A 21,024-nucleotide genomic window follows, 5' to 3' on the forward strand; every position below is an offset into this window, starting at 1 on the left:
CCCCATGTAATATTCACAGGCAGTTACTTCTTCTATCAAAGAAATAAAAATCCCTGGTCCATGAAAAAAAGTCTGAGATCCTGAAATTCTAACTCAAACTAAAATTCTTACAATTAACACAGACAGATAAAGGGAAGTGGTGAGGACTTGATTAACCCAAAATGGCATTTTGTGTTTAATATCAACTTGTATGTGATACATACCTAAATATCTTTGCATCAAAAACTCTTATAGGAGCCAATCATATCAGATTTGGTCAGTTGCATTTGCATGTTTCTTGTCAAGAAAAATTCTGACTCTTTGGAATAGTAATTTTTTGAAATTATTAAAGATTAGTTGAAAATCATTGACTACCTGTTAACCCAGTGCTGAAGCTCAATAAAAAACTGTCGGTGCAGTCATTTTCAAAGAAAATATTTGATTTGCTCTGCAAGGAAACATTTTGGAGAAGACTTATCAAATTTAGGAGTGACACTGAAACCAATAGCTAAATTTTGGGTTTCAATCCTTCTGAAATTATACATATGGCAACAACTTATAAAAAAGTATTCAAAAGGTAGTTTTTATTTTTCATTTTTTAAAAAAACCTTTCAGATCTTGAAGAAAATTAATGTATTTTAAGACAGTTTTTCAAGCAAAAAGAGAGAGCACTCCAGAATGTACTGTAAATGAGTTATCCTTCAAAGCTGGGCAATTTCGACCATGAGCTCACTGACACTGTGACAGTTTTGTACTTGCTGTGATTTCATTATCCACACCTGAGTAGCACACAAAGCTTCAAGGTTCATCTAATGGGGAGGTTGAAAAGAATAGGGCATTTTGGATCTGTGTATGAAAATTAATGTTTGGGCCACTTCATCCCAGCAGAAACACTTCTTTTCCTCCTCTTGTCTCTGAGACATTCAGAGAAAATATGGAAATAGTACTGCTCATTCTTGGCACTTGGAAGTGGATATGAAAACAAAAAAGACCAGGGGACAAACTGCCTTCACAGGTAGAAAACCTTGAAATTAAGTATCAGCAAGACAAGGATTACATAAAGTATATTCAGGATTTTTTTTTTAATTTCTAGAAATTCTATCTATCAAGAGCAGCTCTTCTCCTCTAAAGTAGCTTTTCTATGTTTTTTTTTTTTCTAATAACATTGGACTGAAAATAAAATATAATTTCACAGGTCAGTGCAAAAAAAAATTGCTTTAATGCCTGAACTGGTGCTTCCAGGCTGCTCAATGCACCTGAACTGAAGGGCTGCTATTAAATTATGGTAAACAGTAAAAATCTGGAGCTCAATTTGGCACCATCTTCAAGGGACAGCAACACCAACCTCCTCCCCACTCACTCATTCCACTCCCCCAAGGAAATTACAACTGAGTTTGCTCATGGGAGCTGATGATAGAAACAAAATATTCAGACTTTACTGCCTCCCTGCTTTTTGTCCCCTCATTTAATGCATAACCTACAAGACAAATGTATCCCACACCCAATTATTTTGTATCTCACTGGAAGGTAAAACAACAGATGTTTTGCTCTGACTTCAGAGAAAGCGAATGTTGAATATTTATCAAGAAATATTTTTTCCTAATTATTTATCCTAAGTTCCTTCATTTAGTTCAAACATCATGAAATTATAAAATAAAATTATTTAAACTGACAGTCTGGAAAACACTGCTTCCATTTGCTTGAATGTCACATTCACTGGTTGAGTGATGGGAAATTCATAACAGTTCTCTGCTATGCAAGTGAGAAAATATTTTTAATTTTTTTTTCTTTTTCCAAAGAAACATGTATGAGTTTTTCTGAAATGGAAAAAATAAAATAAAATACACAATTGGTTTTCCATTTTAAAAAATATCCCTTGAGCTTCTTTTAATTTGAATTCCGAGAAAAATAATGGCTTTTCTTTGTTGTACTATGCAATATATATAAAAATTATGTGATGATGTAACTGATACTGCCACAAAGTATTTTTAAACATAATAAAATATATTCCTTTCCTCCTCCTATGCTGAATCATTTTACTTTGTTCCTTTAAAAACTTCAAGTGAAAAGCTCTCCACCACAATAAGCTATTAATGTCGCCAGTTTCACAGCTCCCCACATAAATTTATAACAAGTTTTTCTGTTTTAACTACATGGGAGCACTGAGTTGTTCCTGAAGGCAATGTTCCTGCAATTCCCCTCTCTCCATCACACCCATAAGTCAACCTCCCCAGGTATTTCAGAATGAACTTCTCTTGATGGCTCCAGTTATTCCTGTCCCTCCCAGCTAAGGAGCTGTGGAGCCAAGTGGGGCAGGACAGGCTTTGGTGCTGTGCTGTGGAGAGCAGCAAATGCCACAAAACCTGCAGCAATTGTTTTGTAGCCACTGGCCAGCTCCTAATAACTGAATCACAAAATTACTGCTCATTTCTTGCTAGCTGAAATGAAACTCTATTTGCAAACATCACCCTGTTTCTCCTGAGAGTTCTGAACGTTTTTCTCTTTTGTTCTTACAGGCACACAGCAAGAACTGGGCAATGGCCCTTGCCCCACACAGCAACATGCGGCTTCTGCACTGACATTTGTTAAATTGAAGGTTCTGATTAATTTCATTTTTAATCTTTTAAAGTGGATTTGAAGAGTAGCGGTATTGGGCCCGGAAGAACAACAGCTCAGGTCTCAAATTCTGTCTTTTAAAAGATTCAGCAGAGTGCAGGGTTTTTATTATTTATTGGTTTGGGTTTTTCTTCTGCCCTATGCAGACTATGCTCACTTAGAGAAGATGGGACAAGGACTTCTTGGAAATTTTGTGATGTGATAGCACCAGATTGTGACCCTAACTAGTTTATAGGAAAAGTCTCCTACTGAGCTGGCTGACATCAGGCCCATCCACACTGGCTTTCTGGCTTGTATAAGGATGGAGAGCCTTAGATATTTATTCAACATCAGATATTTGTTGATGAGCTGTGAGTGTCCTCACATCAGATATTTGGATGAGCTGTGGGTGTCCTCATCTCCATGATTTTTCTGATCCTCACACTGACCAGGCTACAGCTCACACCATGGTGTGGCCTTGGATCCAATGGATGGGTTTCTCTTACAGGAAATGGGAACAGGAACTGCAGCTGCTGCTGCTGAGTGACTCCCCAAAACATACACAGCACAAGTCTGTGCATCTGCTTCTGTTACACCACTCCCAAGGCACACACAATTATAACAGGATATCTTCCAATATTAATAGGGAAGCCCTAAGGAATTTGACTGCTAGGACAAAAATGTAGCCCAAAATATCAAAATAAAAGAGAAGCCTGTTGGGAACTTTTTCCTGCACACAAGGGAGATGTGCCAGAGCACAGTTTTTCTACTTGGATATTTTTATAGCTTTGTACATTATGAAAACAGAAAACAAAAAATGTGTACAGAAATATATACATTCAAGCCAGCTGCATGGAATCAAATTCCATTGTAATTATATATTATTAAGTGCCACTGTGTTATATTAAACTCTTTCTCAATTATTAACTTAACCTTGCACTTCAGCATATAAAAGTTGTCTCAGATTTTGTTCTTTGTACTTGCATTTGTTGGCAAAGTACATTCTGGGAGGTCCAAGAAATGCCTTAGACCACAACTTTTAAAGGATGTGGCAAACCAAAAGTCCTTAAAAAAACCAAATTTTGTCTGAAAATGGCAGTTTCATATGGCACACACTTCATGTCAAAGGTGATGGCGTTCAGGGGTGCCCCAGTAAGAAGCTCAGGTGAGAAAAACACACCAGCAGCAGCAGCAGCAGCAGCCCTGATCTGCAGAATGAGCCAAATTCACACCACACATAATTAAACACGGCTCAAGTGCAGCCACTGGAACTGCACCCACCTTCACTTGTCTAAATTTGATAGCCAAATAAAATAACATTAGTATCAAAGATGAGGAAATGTTGCTGTTATCTTATTCCAAGCTCCTGTTCAAGAGCAGGTTCAGTGATTAATCAATTGGCCTAAAGGGAAAATGCAGAGAAAAGAACAAAAATAAATCAATGTATGAAATACTATGCAATGTCAGATATACCTAGAACTGATCACATTACTGCTCTGTCAGATTGGCCTGCAATTGGGAAATATTCCTGCCTGGCAGATGTCACCAGCGAGGCAAATCACTTGCTCAAAAAGGAGAAGCAATTCTCATCTCTTATTTCTATTGAATGTCTTTGTGAAAAATACTGGTTTAGCCTAATACTAGCAAAGTTCTTTTTTACAATGAACTAATACCTATTTTTACTCATCTAAATGGGTAAAATTTTGAATAGTTACCGTGGGATCACTACAAAGGACAAAATATTTGAGAAAAAGAGTAAAAAGACAACCATCACTGGAATGGAAAAAACCTATATTGTGCCACAGCAAGAGGAGCCAAGAGGAAAACTTTCCCTAAAAGTGAAGTTATGTCAACCCTGCAAAGATCTGCTAAAGCTGGCTCAGGCTGCTCCTGCATTGTTCTACTGGGGCCAATACTCTGGCTCTCAGGAAGAGTTAATTAGCTCAAATGAAAGCTGTTCCATGCAATTACACTGCTTCTGCTACCTGAACTACTTTGCATGGCAGGGCATTATATAAAAAGAAGATGCTGTTTATAAAGCTTGCAACGGAGCCTTTTTCTCTGTTTCACACCTCCTACCTTAATTGAATCAAATTTATGCATGTATGTGTGTAACAGTAATCTCTGCACAGCACTGGGGAGACACTACAATGTGTTACAAAATCCTTTTTATGAGATACAGATCAGACTTAAGTACAGAAAGCACACTCATTGTTACTTAATAAAAAGAATATTATAATGGTCATTATTGGTAACAGCAGCTGAAGTATAATGACATCAAATAGGACTGGAGGAAATTACCAAGGAGGGTGCAAGAGACTTTTCTCTGACACATCTAAGGTCTGAATGAGCAAACTCATTGTAAGGTTCAAAAGATGAAAAAGGAGGAGCTATTGGAGGCAATTAAGGAGAAACTTCAGCTGTTTCAGCCCCGTGACCTCAATGCTGAGAAGCCTCCACTCATTTCCAGATTACCATTAACTGCGAAGAGAAATGTTAACCAAGTCTTGCAGCAGGACAGATGTAATAGAAGAAAATTCTTTAACTCCTGTTTAAACACAGCAGTCTCACATAGTGCTGAGACCCTCACACCCATTTCTCAGCTGATCTGAAATTGTTGCTGCAATAACTTTACAGAGGATTTACCCAGTGAGGTGGTAGAGGCATCATCCCTTGAAGAATTTAAAAAAAGACTGGATGTGGCACTTGCTGCCATGATCTAGCTGAACAGTTAGAACATCGGCTGGACTAGATGATCTTATAGGTCTCTTCCAGTCTTGAAAATTCTGTGATTCTGTGATTCTGTGATTTTGTCTAACAAAGTAGCCATTGTGTAAGTACTTCTTGGAGTTTAATAAAATGCTGAATGAAAAATTCAAGTCTTACTTTCTTCCTCTATTTAAAATAACTTTTTCCTTAAGAACTTAAACGTTAAGACCCAGAACACAAAATCAGAAAGGGTTTTCTGGAGAAACAGATCATTTGACTGAAGACAAGAAAGTAACCTGCAGGCTTATTAAAGGGAAACAACTGTAATCACCAGCTGAGCACTTCTAAATAATTTCCAAGTATTGGCCATGTCTGAGTACACATACCCAGAAGAGGAACAGAAAAACCATGAACCACAAGGATGAAGAGCACTGTCACCAGGTGATGGAGGAAGGCCAGCAGGGATCCCAGGTATTCCAGAGGGAAGGGAAGAGGCTGTGCCCTCTAGATGGCATTATGTGCCTGTAGATCCCAGATGGAGCTGGGGAGCCCGGCCAGGCACGGTGAGCACATCCCCACCTGCACAGGAACCATGGGCCCAGGGGCCAGGGAGGGAGGATCACCTTCCCTTCCACGTGGGCAGGTGAGAAATGCACATTCCTGAAGGGCAGAGCAGGGACACAGACCTGGTTTTGCCATGTGGGAAGCACAGGAATGGTGCTCAGCCTAAGCTGAAAAAAAAGGGAGGATGTGACCCCATATGGGAAAGGCAACTTAACTGGGAGGAGTGATATAATATTTTATTATTTGTGAAAAAATATAATAAAAAACCAAAAACAAACCAGGAAAAAAGAAGATTGTGTTTATAAATAAACAAAACTCTCCTTGACATTTAATAGCTTCTGAAACAGACAATGTACACTAAAATGTGCATGTAGCTATCCACATCCACACACATGAGGCTCCATGTGCAGCTTATCTGACTCTATACTGAAATTTAACACTTAGTGATAATCAGAACCATCAGCAAAAATCACTTTCATGCATAATGGACCAATGTCAGACTATTCCACATTTGATTTATCTATCCTCTCTATATGTTTATAACTAATCTTAAAATCTGTGCTTGTCACCATGACAGATTAAGCAGACTTAAAAATAATCGTTTGGGTATTTTCTGCTGTGGACTATCAAATTAGCTGCATAATAAAGCCAGTGAATATTGGATCTCAAGAATATGTTAATCATACAGATTTCACATGTGTAGTTAAGCATTTCCCAACACAGAAGCCAACCCCTACAGACTAGAATTCAGCACAGTGCCCCTAATTCCAGTGTATGAGTGTAAATATACCTGCCCAGAATCCCTTCTGTAATCTCCAATGCCGTATTTCTACAAGATGAGCAAAAAAGAAACCACTATCAAATTAAGAAAAAGTGAATCACCATGAGATGTCAATACTGTTCAAGAATTTTCAAGGATAGTAAAGAGAAATTAAAAGATAAATTATTTTACTATGTTGTAAGTAAAGAGTTGTAAGGGATTCAGCTCAAACAGCTGAGGTAAATTAATTGAGATTTCTTGTGCAGCCAGGGGAGAACATCCCCAAAATACTGGGATTTTAAAAATAATGTTAGCTTGAAATTAACAACTATTTATTTAGTTTATGAACTGTAGAACTGTCATTACTGTCAGCCAAATTGCATGCATTAGTATGTAAATTAAAAATACAGGGTGTGATTCTAAAAATCGCTGTCACATAGAAGCTTTCCTCTGAAACAAGTGCCACTGTGAGTAATGAGCAGGCTCACAGAAAGGGTTTGTGGAGAGCCAGGCCCATGCACAGCTCAGAGAAAGTATTTAAAAAAATTACTGAGTCTCACTCTCTGCAATGATGGATGTGTGGAGATAAACACAGGCACCTAGATCTATAGCACAGTGCTGGAAAATCTCATTCCATTCCACGGGGAGAGTGGATTCTCAATTGTAGCACGTGCCTGATTGCTGAAAAAGGGAAGTTACAGTAAATGCTGATTATCTGCAAGAAGGCACCACACTTGGAGAGAAGGGTACTGAAAAACTATCATTAGATTATAAAAGGCAGACAGAAATAGCAGATCCCTTCACTGCAACTTAACAAGGACTGTGTGCAGAATACAGTTAACATTCATTACAATAGAGAAAATCTGACAGGTTTAATAAAACTGAGATGATTTTCCCTGACTTCTGTGACTTACCTTTTCTTCACTGACTGCATCTATTCCTCGGACCTTCTGGCATCAAATCATTATTCTTGTGGCCACACTCAATACTCTGAACTATTGAAAGACTGCTGTTATGTCAGCCAGCTAAGTACCACAGAGCTTTCTGTGTGGTACACAGCTGTAAGAAAAGTGCCATTGGACTGGAACTCAGAAAATCCCAGAAAAAAATTAATTTATTACCTGCTTTTTACAGAAAATAAATGTAATTTCATTTGGCTGTGGTAAAATGATCATTACATGCTTATCTATGATCTCATTTTTTTTCAATAAAATTTCCAGATCTCAATATATTGTCTTGAGGATTCTACAGGATACCTATAATTTCTACAACTGCATGTATCAAAACTTAGGAAAAAAAATCACCACTGTAGACGAACTACAGGATAGTCTAAACAGCACCCTGACTAAATTATTAAAATATGCAAATTTTAAAAATTGCATATAAGACATATGCATATCTTGCATTTTCTCCCCCCTGCAAGATGTTGGATTCACTGTCCTGGAAAAGAGCATTTTATATCATTCTGCCTTGAGAAGGAAGAAATCAGGAACAGCACAAGTTACTCCTTTCCCACGTGCCGTGTACCTCACTGGGATGCACTGATGGGTGGGACGAGCACTGAAGCTGGGAGGTAACTTTCATTAAAACCTGTTTACTGCATCAGCAGGCTAAAGGAGAAAAATCCTGATATGCAGCAAAATGCACAGGTAGTTGATGGGGTATGACACGAAGACAAGCTTAAAACAATTAAATGCTGCTCTGAGACACAGCAGAACAGAAATGAGAGTTGAAGCATACTCCATTGAGCACTTGGTTAAATTAGCTTATTTCAATATATTACTGATTTGTGGGTATGTCAGAGTAAAAAACAGAGCTGATCTGGAAGCTTTTACCCTTTCAATATGTGCTAAACCCTCAGAAGCTCTGCATGTTGTGACCCAAAACATTCAACTTCTGAACCACTGCCATGGTTGGTCATAGGAGATGCAACTCCATATTCTTTTATTTTCCCTTAGACTCAATCAGAAAAGAAAACAATACTGTTTGTAACTCAGACTGAAATTCTCAGGAGGCACCACATTTTCTTTGATTTTAGAAAATATTTTAAGCTTTTGCTGAACTGAATAGTCAGAAAAATGCAGATAAGCATGGCCTTCTCTTGCACCATGGAGACAATGGTTTAATGTACAGTAATTTTTATCCAGGCACTCTCCCATTTCAGGAGATGGAGCTGTTTGGTGAACAGTGGATCAGAAATCTGTCTCTAATGATGGCAGGAAATGGTTACAGCAATGACTGAGAAAATCTGAACTGCTCTTCTTACATCCAGTGGGCTGAACTATTTTCAACACCCCTGTTGTAAATTCATATCCCTACTAGATCATCTTGATTTTTCTATGCCAAAAGAGAAATTGCCATGAATTTCAACTGGCTTAGGGGGAAAAAAAATAAAAGGAGAGAGAAAAATAGAAAGATAAATATTTTACATGTCTGCAGGAAATACATCCTCTTCTCTTAAATACTCACCACATTCTAACTGAATTGAACTGTCTGCCCAGGAGAGGTTTCTATTAATCCTTATCCATATGAGGATATTATTTCCAGTAACATCCCAAGAGATAACTCTGTGCCAGCTGTGGAGCCTCACACCCCTGTGGGATGGCTGGAAAAGCCACGGTGGGAGATGTGAACTGGCAGGAGGGGAACAAACAAAAGCTGGGATGAGACTTTGAGGACTTCAGCCAGAGCAGGGGAGGACAGACAGCAGGAGGAAAGCAGCCCAGGGCACAAAGGCAAGGAGAAACAGGTAGCAGCCATGAAATTTGCTTCCCAAAGACCAGCTGAGCCACTGAGGACCTACAGCAGATGAGCTCAAGCATCAACAGGTTATAGAAAACATTCAGCTGGATGGTATCTGTTCAGTTTTAATTTAAAATTTCCTCAGTTATTGGAAAGCTGAAACAGCTTGCCAATACTGTTATCTGGACAGAGCTGGAATAAACTGGGCTGGTTTTGAAAGCAGTGATGCAATTCTGTGCTGATTCACCACTGTGTAAGACTTTCCCTGTCTCATTGTCTGATCCCTTGCCATAAAAAACAAAAGAGTTCTTAGGCACAGTTCAGAAAACAAATTAAAGAAGTCTCCTACTGAAAAGATTTAAAAGTAAAATCATCCAATAATTAGAATTAAGTAGGTTGGTCTTCAGAGACAAATCAGCATAATGGATCTAGTTGTGTGGATGGCCAAGGCATTGGGCTAAGAAGAGCTTCTGGATGAATCAGATTAAACACATTGGCTGGAACAAGACAGGTTGCTACAAAATTTTTAGAATGTTGCTACAAAATATTCCAAAGTTCCAGGATTTTTCTATGCATCTAAGTCAAGTGATTCACATTTCCTATACACCAGTGAATCAGCTGACTTTCAATAAACAAGAAGTCTCACAGATATTTTCAGAAACTCAGGCTCTCTGCCTCTGCATATGGTGTGCTTCTTTCCATGGAAAAGAAAATAATTATTAGTTTTCTTACCATTTTACCCTCCAGTACATGGAAAATAATTCAAATAAAAATAAAGAAGAGAAAATAATGAGCAAAGTAAAAACCAGCAGCATCCCATTCAAAGTTAACCTCTCCATCCACCCAGAGGAATTATGTACCCTTCTCATATTTCTATTTTATAGTTCATAGTTCATTCCTATCATGTCTTTCTTCCTCTGCAGAGTAGTAAAAACATAATATCGGAAATACTTGACATACTTCCTCATTTGTTTAATGGTGATGATAAAAGGGAAATGACTCCTCTAATATATTTGAACACTTAGCTTATTATCCTGAGTGAGTTTTCTCCCAAAGCTCCATTTATTAAAACAAAACACATCTTTCTGTGATGAACTGCAAAGGGTAAGAGGGCAAAATTCTTTAATTAAAATTGGAGTGGTTTGATGACTGCTTCCACTGCAGCTTGGTTTACTGAAACCTCCATTGAGTCTCACTCACCCGCAAGCAATGAGATTTTCACACATGAATTAGGCTTTTCATTCAATAACTCCAAGGTTACAATCCAATGCTACCCCAGTGCTTTGCTGAAAAATGCAAGGTTGGGAGCAGCCCTCAGTCAGTATTTCTGAGGCCAAAAGAAGCCGTGCCCCTTGCAGCTGGGGAAGCAGACACTTAGCAAACCAGGGAACCTCCTCTTTGTTGCCCATGTTTATTTAATTTTGAATGCAAATGCTGTGGTTTTAACAAGGTGTTAGCTCTGTCCAGTCGCTTCATGAGCAGCCAAAAGCAAATCTTTCTAAGCAAGCTGCACTGCTGCATTTGCAGAGAAGGACATTCAAAAGAGCTGGAACATTTCAGAGTCAGACACAGCTAATTCATACTGAATTACCCTCCCTGCATAAATGTCTGTGCAAATGACAGACCTTAATAAGCCTTCAAAGCTGACACAGTATTTATCACTGATTAAATTTTTAAAATCAAAGTAACTATAGCTTTTACAGACATGTTTAGATTAAGACTGACATTAATGCTGTAGATCAGTTTAAATCACTTGCAATTATGCAGGTGCTTGGTGCTTGTATTTCAGTCATTTGAGGCTAAACTGGGGCAGAGAACCCACGGCTCCATATTGGATAACAAAGCTTTGGGACACTCTTAGAGCCTTTACAGACACTGTTTGTCTAATACAGAATATTCTTAAAGCTTCCCTCTGTGGACTGTAAATGTGCAAATTGTTCTTGCTGGAAAAAAGAAATAGTAGACAATCTTGAAAGGAAAATCCATATAACACCTAACATACCCAGGAGAGCAAATTAAGGCTTTGTGAAAAATCTCTAACTTGTATATATGTGACTTTGGAAATATAATATTATTTTATTTTACTGTAATTGAAAATGGTGAAAAAATCTGGAACTGCTCTATGGGGGTTGATGCATGTCCAGAAGAAATTATACTTCTTGTATATTTCTGGCTACAATTAAAAAAAAAAATGCAATTCTTCTGGTGATGAAAGCAGAATTTAAAAAAGGAAATTCCACCACGGAGTTCATATGTTATTAACCATATTTCATTAATATTTCATTTTTTGCAGCACTCCAGATACACAGAGAAGATATCAGAGAATGGGTTTTTTTCTTTGTAAGAGCTAGAAGGCATTTGATCATAACTACTGAAGTAAATTAAATGGCATTTCAAGAGCAGCCAACTAAAAATGCTGAAGGCATAAAGGAATTTTGATATCCAGGAAATCACAATTAATTTCAACTATGTAAAATGGGACACAAGATGGTGTGAACCATTTTTTATTTGTCATCTGTTCCATTTGATTAGAAACTTATGGTATTTATCAGTCAGTAAAGTGGAAATAGAATTTGCTGTAAATGATAAAGGATGTAAAAAAATTAAAGGCAAAAGGAGCAATGGGAGAATATGTGCAGATAACTCTTATCAAAGTATATGATAGCTTTCACTTGGGCTGGCTACAAAGATACTTTATTATTCTGATTTGTACTGTTCTGTGAGAAAATTTCTAGGATAAGCAGCAGTTAATAAAACATAAAAGGTATTACTGAAATTTATTTGGCCATACAACTGACAGCAAAAAAAGGAGACATTTTAAACACAACTCCCATGATATGGAAGCTATTTAAATAAAGTTTCCTGTGAAAATGAAGCCTTGCTCCTTTCCTTATTCTCAGATTTCCTGCTCCAGATGCAGCTGACCAGGATGACTACAGGTTTTTTCCCATCCACAGAAACTCCTGAAGGAAACCACCATGTACCTCACATCTACAAGGTCAGTAACCCAGGAAGGGCAGAAACAATTTGCTCTATGTATGGAACAGGAATTATTTTCCCATACAGACATTCCAAACAAAAGAAACTAAATAATCTGTTATATTGTGCATGTATAGCTACCATTTATCCCTGAGCCTTTCTCTTTTGGTACTTCATTCACTGGAAAATTAGCTCAGATTTACTCAACTTTTTATGTGAACAGCCAAGAGAAGGTATTAACCAGAACAAAAAATACCTGCTGGATGTAAACTTCTACAGAATAAAAACTTCACTTTTCCTTAGATGTGCACTGTCAAATATATTTATATGCATGTGTATAAATGCAAATTTATATTATGTGTGCCAAGCCACAGGCCAGTGAACACAGCTGAGGAGGAAGAGGATGAAATAATTCTACAATGCCCCAACAGACCAGCTTGTCATGTGCTACAGTTGAGGAACAAACAAACAAATAAGAAGGGACATCAAAAGCTTTCTTACCAGTGATGAAATTATATTAATAAAATTATATTAATAGGCATTAATGGATTAGGTGACACACTCTGACTATTACTTTTAACAGCTTCTGTTTATAGGCAGTGTTCAGACTCGAGAGGACAGATGGAGATCCAATTCTAGTAAGCCCTTTATTAGCCCTTCTGATTTCATTAATTCTGTAACATCTAATAATGTAAAGTAAGATTAAAGATCCTGACACCCACAGCACAAAAAGCTAACAAACAGTAATTTTTTGTTCCTTTCTAGATAGACTAATAAAATATTTAGAATAATTAGTCTTAAAATAGTAAAGAATTAGAGCAGCTAATTGCATACAACTTTTAAAAAAGTCTCTTAATTAATAAACCCTACAGTCTTTGACACTACAATTTATATTCTTCAAGAGAAAAATACAGCAAAGATAAATAATGTTAAACAACACACAGTTAACAACACTTTGTTTTGATTATATTGGATCACAATTAATGTTGGCCCTGAGCTCATCTTTCTGCTTTGATAGCTCCTTACACTCCATGTGTGGATTAACCCCTGGAGCGCTGGCATTCTCCAATGTGGTTTTGAGCAAGGCACTGCACAGCAGTGACACCAGTGAGGAGAGGTCTCCCTGCCCTTCCTCAACCAGGTCCTGCCTGTCCTTAGTGCTGCATTCTGTATCAATTTGCCACAACTGATAAGGGCTGTGACATTGCTGAACACCTCCCTACCAATGAGGACATGAAGAACTGCAAATGTCATGCAGACTGGTTAAGAATGAGGCAAAGCAAACAGAAATCATGCATGTTTTGGAAATAAAAGACCACAAGGAACCTACAGTCATTCTCCATCAACAGATAAAGCAACACTTATTAAACTGTGCACTATTTTTAGATTATTACTGTCTTAACCACTTTAGTAGCATGTGGTTTTTATCCCCAGGGCAAAATTAGAGTTATTTAATATTACATGTGTTTATTTTACAAACAGTCTAAGCCTTTGAAGTAAAATGAAAGAAGCTGCCTACACCTTTGAGATTTCAGATCCTGTATTTAGATCTAAACAGGACTGGTTGTAACTATTTATATTTTACTTTTAAAAAAGTCCTCAATAACAAAAACCCAGAGCCTTAATCTATCAGAGTACAACCCAAAAATTATCATGTAAAAGGGCCTTCACACTTAAACAAAAATGTATAGGGATAGTGACAAATCTATTGTCTACCAACACCTTACACAGGCAAGATATCACTCAGATCATTCTAAGGCATTCAGTTACCCATACCTAAAATGCTGCATAAATGCTTGAACAGAAGAGAAAGGAGAAAACACTAGAAAGGTGAAAAATGCACTTTGTAGTAGTTAAAAATTAGATTTAAATATGCAGTCTTATTTTTTCATAGACCTTGAAATTCATGTTTCTATCAAGGAGCACAAAATAATTTCATGTATATTGTGGTCAAAGTTTTACCTGCACCATTTCCATGGCTGCCTTAGAAAACTTTCAAACTTCTCCTCTAGTTAGAAGCTACCACAAGCTGCACTATTTTGCAGATCCTAATTTTCCAGAAATGCACTCAAAATGTAGAGTGTGCAATTCTCCATGAGGTCTACAAGGAAATAGATTTTCCACAGCCTGGCAGTAAAAAGGCCTGAGCTCTCCCAAGCAAGCAGTCCAGCAATTAAAAACTGAGCAATAAACTACACTGGAGCAAAACTAGTTTTATGACAGTTGTTAAACCACCTATATTAGTCTTGCAATATTAATAATTGAAACAAAACGAGTAAAAGCAATTTTTCTTATTAAATGGTCTCAAAGGAATTAAAATAATGTATTAAATTCCTTTTAAAGGTATGTGATGCTCAGCATTAGAGAGGGATCCTTTTAGTGGTCCTAAGCTTCCTGTTCACCCTTGGTAAATGAATTGTGAAAAAAATACCCCATAACATGAAATCAGGTGAACTGTGAAAGATTAGATTAATACCACAGGGTGATTCAGTGCCAATAACTGAATGAGGCAGGGGGAAGGGTGGTCTTTTATGTGTGAAACTCTTGTGCTTCTTACCTCCAGAGCTTTCAAACGCTCCAAGAGCAATTTTGTTTTTTCCTTTTCCTCCTCAGTGCTGCTGCTTTCACTTCTTGAATCTTCATCTGCCCGTGTGTGAATTTTTTCCATGCCTTCTTTACATCTCCTACTGTCTTCTGACAGCTTTTCCTGCAATGATTTTTTAAAAATGTCATTACTCACAGGTGCAAATGAAGTTAACTATGCAAATACCTCCAATCCTCCCTTGTATATGAATGAAAAAAAGACAGAGGAAGTTGCTAGTGACATGATTAAAGTGCTAAATAAGTGGAGTCACGAAGGCTCTGTGACACATGCTATGCCAATTCTGCAAGCGTATGCACATCTTAACTGCTACTTCCACTTCAGATTTTTAAAACTCAGAACTTGTCATTTCTTCAATAACCTCCATTTTCTCCTTTAAAAGTTGCAATGAACACTGAACATACCAGCTTTCAGCGGCAGCTTTTTGCCACTGAGAGATAAAGCAGTTTATTGAGGGAAAGGTAACATATGTTCACACCTAATGTCTTTCACCTTTCTTCATCTAGAGCTAATATTGAATTATTAAATAATGGGCTGAGAATCAAGCTGCTACCAAATGAATACTGATTTAAGATCTGCTCTAGCATATAACTGGAGAGAATGAGACTGACAACAAAACTTTCAGTAGTGCCCCAGTCTATTTCCAGTCAGTCAGCCTGAGCTGGTACCAGCTGCTGAGAGGCTGCTGAGTTTTACCAGAGCTCCGTAGAAGTCATGGGATTGAACAGTGAACCCTGCTATCTCCAATAATTTTCTCTCCAAGCTCTCTGTCCACAGAGAGAGTGAGACAGGGAAAGAAACACCAAGACTAGAAGCAGGCAATGTAAAACACTGCCCAAAATTACAATGCAAGCATAAGGGGAAAAAAGAGAGCTCCACAGATGTTGAGAGTGACCCATCATCAGAGCACAGCACGGGAGGGACTGGCTCTACCTTCTCTAAAGGTAAACCACCTTCTCTACCTGCATCAGCAGATGCAGTCTGACAACTCATGAGCAGCTTGAGAATGGAAAATGTGACGTTAATCCACATTAAATACTGGGTGTCAGAATAAATCTGGAGAATTCCTTCAATGAGCATCTAGTCTTTGTGTGCTTTTCTGATAACTATGTACAAAAGCTCAGACATTCATGATCTTTGAGTTACCCCAGATTTGAGATGCTTTCCCCATAAATACTATACAACATGCAATCTGTCTAAGCACAGAAGTGTGCATCTTCATGAAGAACTGATCCTGCTCGAATAATGTGCAAATACAACTGTTTGAGAGTTAATAGCAAGGCATTGTCTTTACTAAACCCCACATAGGTAGCTGAATTAAAAATCAGCATTCTGGATCACATTCACAACAATGTCTTTTAAAATATTAACTAGCTTAGAAATTGACTATTACTATGTTAAAACTTTAATCAGGAATTAGTTTTATATGCTATGGGCTTAATTAATAAACACCCTTACACAAACCATGAAGCAAATATCTCATTCTGAGTCCCAAAACACAGATGTCAAAGAGCTATTCCATCAGGTTTCCAACATTACTGCTACCCTGATCACAAAGGAAACATAAATATTGTACTTGGGCTTTGTTTTTTTGTTCTTGCTACTCACTGATGCAACAATCAAGTATCTGTATAAGAGCCATTAAACCATTTTTGCTTCAAGTTGCCCAAAGGAGTGCATTGAGATAAAACACCTCAATGAACTCAGGGGAAAGAAATGACAAAGGTATATCTCTGATGCAATTCAAATACAAACTATTATTTTTAGGATGGGATGTGACATGAATTAGATGTGGCTAACAATAGTAAGAAAACATAAACATATGCACAGGGTCACCTTTGCTGCACAAACTCAGGGCAGCAATTTCAAAGGACAAGTAGAAGAAAGCACAGGTTATGACATTTCATTACAGAAAGTGGAGTAATGCAGCTTCTCATAGAGTAAATCCCAGCCACAAAAAAAGTAATCTATTCATCTTCTAATTACAAAATTAGATGAACTTTACACACTAGTGGCATAATCAGAACACACATCCTGTTTTACTCTGATGTGCATTTGACTACCTCATGATACTGCTCTGAGTGCTGAAGTACAGCTCACATAGTTCCAAAGTAGTTGCTACTAAGCAATAATAAATGAGTTCCAGCATTCCAGCCATGGAAAAGGTGCAGAACAGAGGAAAATCTTCCAGCCTTAGAAACTGTGCTTAGACATGCCATGTGCTGAGGGACTGCCCCATCACATTCACCAGTTCCACCTGGGTGATGTCCAGTGAGGGCTGAGTGGAAAATCCACACTCCAGAAAGCAAGCAGGGATTTGGAAAGCACCCTTTGTGCTAAAAGTCAAATCCCTAAAGTGACAAAGGCTTTTGGAATGACAGAAACCTCTTGGGTGTGCAAAATCTGTTAGTATCAAAGGAGCTGAGTGCTGGGGGAGGAAATGTGCATCTCCTGGGGGATGCTGGACAAATCCTACAGAGGGCTCTGGAGTGAGCATGCTGAAGGCAGCAAACAATGGTGTAAAGCAGCTTACTCCTTTTTTTCCCTGAATTCCTACACTTCTGGTGTTTTCTCAAATAAAGAGCATATTTTGCCACTCCTGAGCAGTCCCTGCTCATGCCTCACATACTGCACCGTCACAGGCAGGCTGTGTTCAAAGTGAATAACAAAATCCTCCCCAGGTGCAAAGCCCAGCAAAGGCAGAGTAAGTGCTGTCCTGCTGATCAGTGCAGTTTAATTTCTGGGAAAAGGTAACAGTTGGAAATGGTGTTCTGGAAGTAAAACAGCTTAAAAAAAAAAAAAAAAAAAAAAGAAAAAAAAAAGAGAGGAAGAAAAAACTTTAATTCCACTCTGGGTCTCCCCAGACCAATGAGTTTAAGATACATGCTTGTATCATGAGAGGATGCAAACACAAAAGCCTGATGAGAATTCTGCAGTAAAGGCTCATCTATGTCTCTAATGCTCTGTGTCAACAAAGAGAAAATAAAAATATTAAAAATTCAAATCTTACAGAAACTAGGATTATGCTGCTCACTGTAGACCCTTTCCCACAGAAATTAATGAGAAACTTACAATGGAGTCCCACATTGTGTAAGCTTCTCAGGCTGGTTTAAACTGCCACTGCTCTTCTGAAACCAACAGCATTTTGCAAATCATGAATTACATCCTGCCCTGACCATTATTCCTAAGTTTTCAGTTTGCCCCATAAATCAAACAAGCAGTCCAGCGATGATGAACCCTTTGATGAAACACCATGGGCCCCATGGAAAACAAGGGATGGAAACAGTCCCTGCAGCCCAGGAATGGCAACCATGATCCAGGATCAATGGAAAGATATAAATCACTAAAGACATTGATCTATGAGGCTGGACAATGCAGTGGCCTGACTGAGACTTATCAGAAAGCTGGATTTCAGTTAGCTGAACTAGGAGAGAGCAGTATAATATTCCCTCTTTCCACTAATAAATAAAGTAAGAACAATAAATTAAGACAGTAGGAAATCCACCTGAAATGGCAAATGATAATTTACTGGAAACTGTGGAATGTAAAGCCAATTTTCTCTCTTCTCTCTTCCATCTACCTTTCAGAATATTGAACAAGAAAGTGTTTTCACTGTTGATAAACAGGGAGTAACTGCAGTGATGGAAAAGATCATAGAGAAGCTTTCAGAAGATAAGAGAACAAAGTGCCTGTTTCAGAAATTACCTCTTTCTTCATCCCAAGAAAAGCAAAAGGCTGCTAACCCTAACAATTACTCATTGGGATGTCTTTCCTCTGAGAACTGTCACCTTTTCAAGGAAGAGAAGTATTGAAGGGATATTTAGTTAGCTATTTCTTAACTATTATTTCAGAAATTATGTTACTTTAGAAGTTTTTTTGGTAGTACCATCAGCCCTTTCTAAGATGCTTTCTAGGAATAATACTACACAAATGCACACACGGAAAAGGAGGAAAATAAAAGAGACCTCATGTAAAAATATTTCAATTTGCAGCTATAAAATTTCAAACCAAGAAGAGTAAACATCAGAAGACACAAAGAAAAAAAAAAGTAGCTGGCAAAGATTATTCTAGAATTTCTTTTTTATGGTGAAAACTATGATTAGGCACTGGACAAGTGGCTATAATATTACAAGATAGCATAATCTAATACTGATATAACTGGATCTGGAATCTAGAGCACTGATTATAAACAAGCACACATGACAAAATCTTATTGAACCAAACTTGAATTAAAAAAGATCAACATTTTTGAAATGCTGATTTTCCCAGAGAGTATTGGATGACATGAACTGCTTGTCTGGAAAGTGATAAGCAATAATTAGAAATGACATCTTTGCTTGTAGAAGCTAAAGATCATTTTCATGTGCTAAGCACAGGTTCTTTAGAGAAGTGAAGTTTTTCAGATGCAGTTCAGTAAGGATCCCTCAGACACAAAAGATCTCTATTTCAATTTTGTGTGTGTCAGATTGTGATGCCTGAGTGGGATCTTCTTTTCTGAATTCCTTTTAATTCTTCAACTCTGAAATTTATTAGAGACAAAGGCTTTACAATGGTAGCAAATTCAAATTCTTCTGATAGTCATGCCTGCAATTTTCTAAAACCACACTTTAATCACACATTAATCAACCAAGAATAAAATGTATGTAAGATATATAATTAAATAGTGTTTATGATTGCAGAAAACCACTTAATTGAGGAAAAAAACCAAAAATATTCACAATGTAGATATTAATTATTCTTATAGAGAGGCAGTGGTAATAGGCATCCAAGAATCCAGTCTATGTGGAACCCAAACTATGCTGATAACACCTCAAAACACTTTGGTGCTTTCTGTGGTGTGCCCAGAGCTTCCACAGGACCTTGTAAATAAGATATTTACTGGGCAGTTATCTTAGATTTTAGTGAGTGTGGTGATCTGAGTACACTACACCACACACTCTAACACTTTCTACAATCAAGGCAGATCTCCCTCCAAACCCAAACTGCAATTTACAATCCACACACGGAATTGTTTGTGTTTGCACCGCTTTTGGCTGGGCTACAGCTCTGTTTTCTCACAGTAGCTGCTATGTGCTTTGGATTTGTGCTGCAAACAGTGTTGACAACACCAAGATATTCCATTCCTGCTGAGCAGTGCCTACATTACACGGCCCCAGGAGCTTTTGTGCTCCTCACCCCATCAGCGAGAGGCTGGGGGGGACAGGGAGCTGGGAGGGGACACAGCAGGGACAGCTGAGCCCAGGTGACCCAAGGGATGTGCCAGAGCATATGGAGCATCCTGCTCAGCCATACAGGGCAGGGGTACACTGCCCAGGGGCTGCTGGACACCAGGGAGCGAGCAGCTGCTTACATTTGCATCACTTCTCTTTCTTGGGGTTTATTTCCCTCTGCTATCTCCCTTTCCATTACAATTTGTTGTTGTTGTTTTAACATTTCCATTACTAAACTATTATTTTCTCAACCCATGAGCAGTGGCAGAGCAGTGTCCAGGAGCTCCTTTTTTCCTCGGTCCTTCTCAAAATTAAAAGCTTCAGTTAAATTGATTAGCAAAGTTATGAACAGGAAAAAAAAGAACATTTCTAAGAAGCTGTTCCTTCTTCTGCTAGCTAGATAAGGTAATTCATGTCTCTTGGCAAACAAAGGCTCAACTGCATGTATTATGTTAATTAGCATCCTTCCCATTTTGCTTATCTGAGATGATACTGATGACTGTTGAGGATGAATGAAAGTGATTATCTATTTTAAAATTTTAAAAGGAAACTCAACACAGATAACCTGGGCATATGCTGCTCAACATAGATTTTGAAGAGTGTTTCCTTTTTCTGCTGGCTTGGATTCAGTGTGCTTGGGATTTCAATACATGAGCATAGTTCAGAGGACTCTTTACACCCTGGCACAGGTGTGCTCCCAAGGCCACTAGAGATCAAGCAAAAATTACCATTTTCTGGGACAGGAAGGAAAGGAGTGAATCAGGCCCATGTGTGGGGAAAGACGATTGAAGTGAGTAGCAGGGGTGGCACAGGAGCCAGAGGAGGGCTTTGAGGGTAGTTGGGAGATCTGTGGAAGACGAGGCTGATGTGTGAAGGCCGGGGAG

The 21,024-nt window shown here is 38.1% G+C and overlaps 1 protein-coding gene across 1 annotated transcript in view; it reads right to left on the reverse strand.

The window, feature by feature from the left end:
• Positions 1 to 21,024, reverse strand: part of NCKAP5 (NCK associated protein 5) — a 355,478-nt gene that overhangs the window by 100,806 nt on the left and 233,648 nt on the right. The window contains exon 7 of the mRNA XM_059476435.1: positions 14,886 to 15,035. Coding sequence (XP_059332418.1) covers positions 14,886 to 15,035 — 150 coding nt within the window. The remainder of the gene's footprint in view (positions 1 to 14,885; positions 15,036 to 21,024) is intronic.

Source organism: Ammospiza nelsoni, chromosome 7 (assembly GCF_027579445.1).
Source record: "Ammospiza nelsoni isolate bAmmNel1 chromosome 7, bAmmNel1.pri, whole genome shotgun sequence".
Classification (NCBI taxonomy): domain Eukaryota; kingdom Metazoa; phylum Chordata; class Aves; order Passeriformes; family Passerellidae; genus Ammospiza; species Ammospiza nelsoni.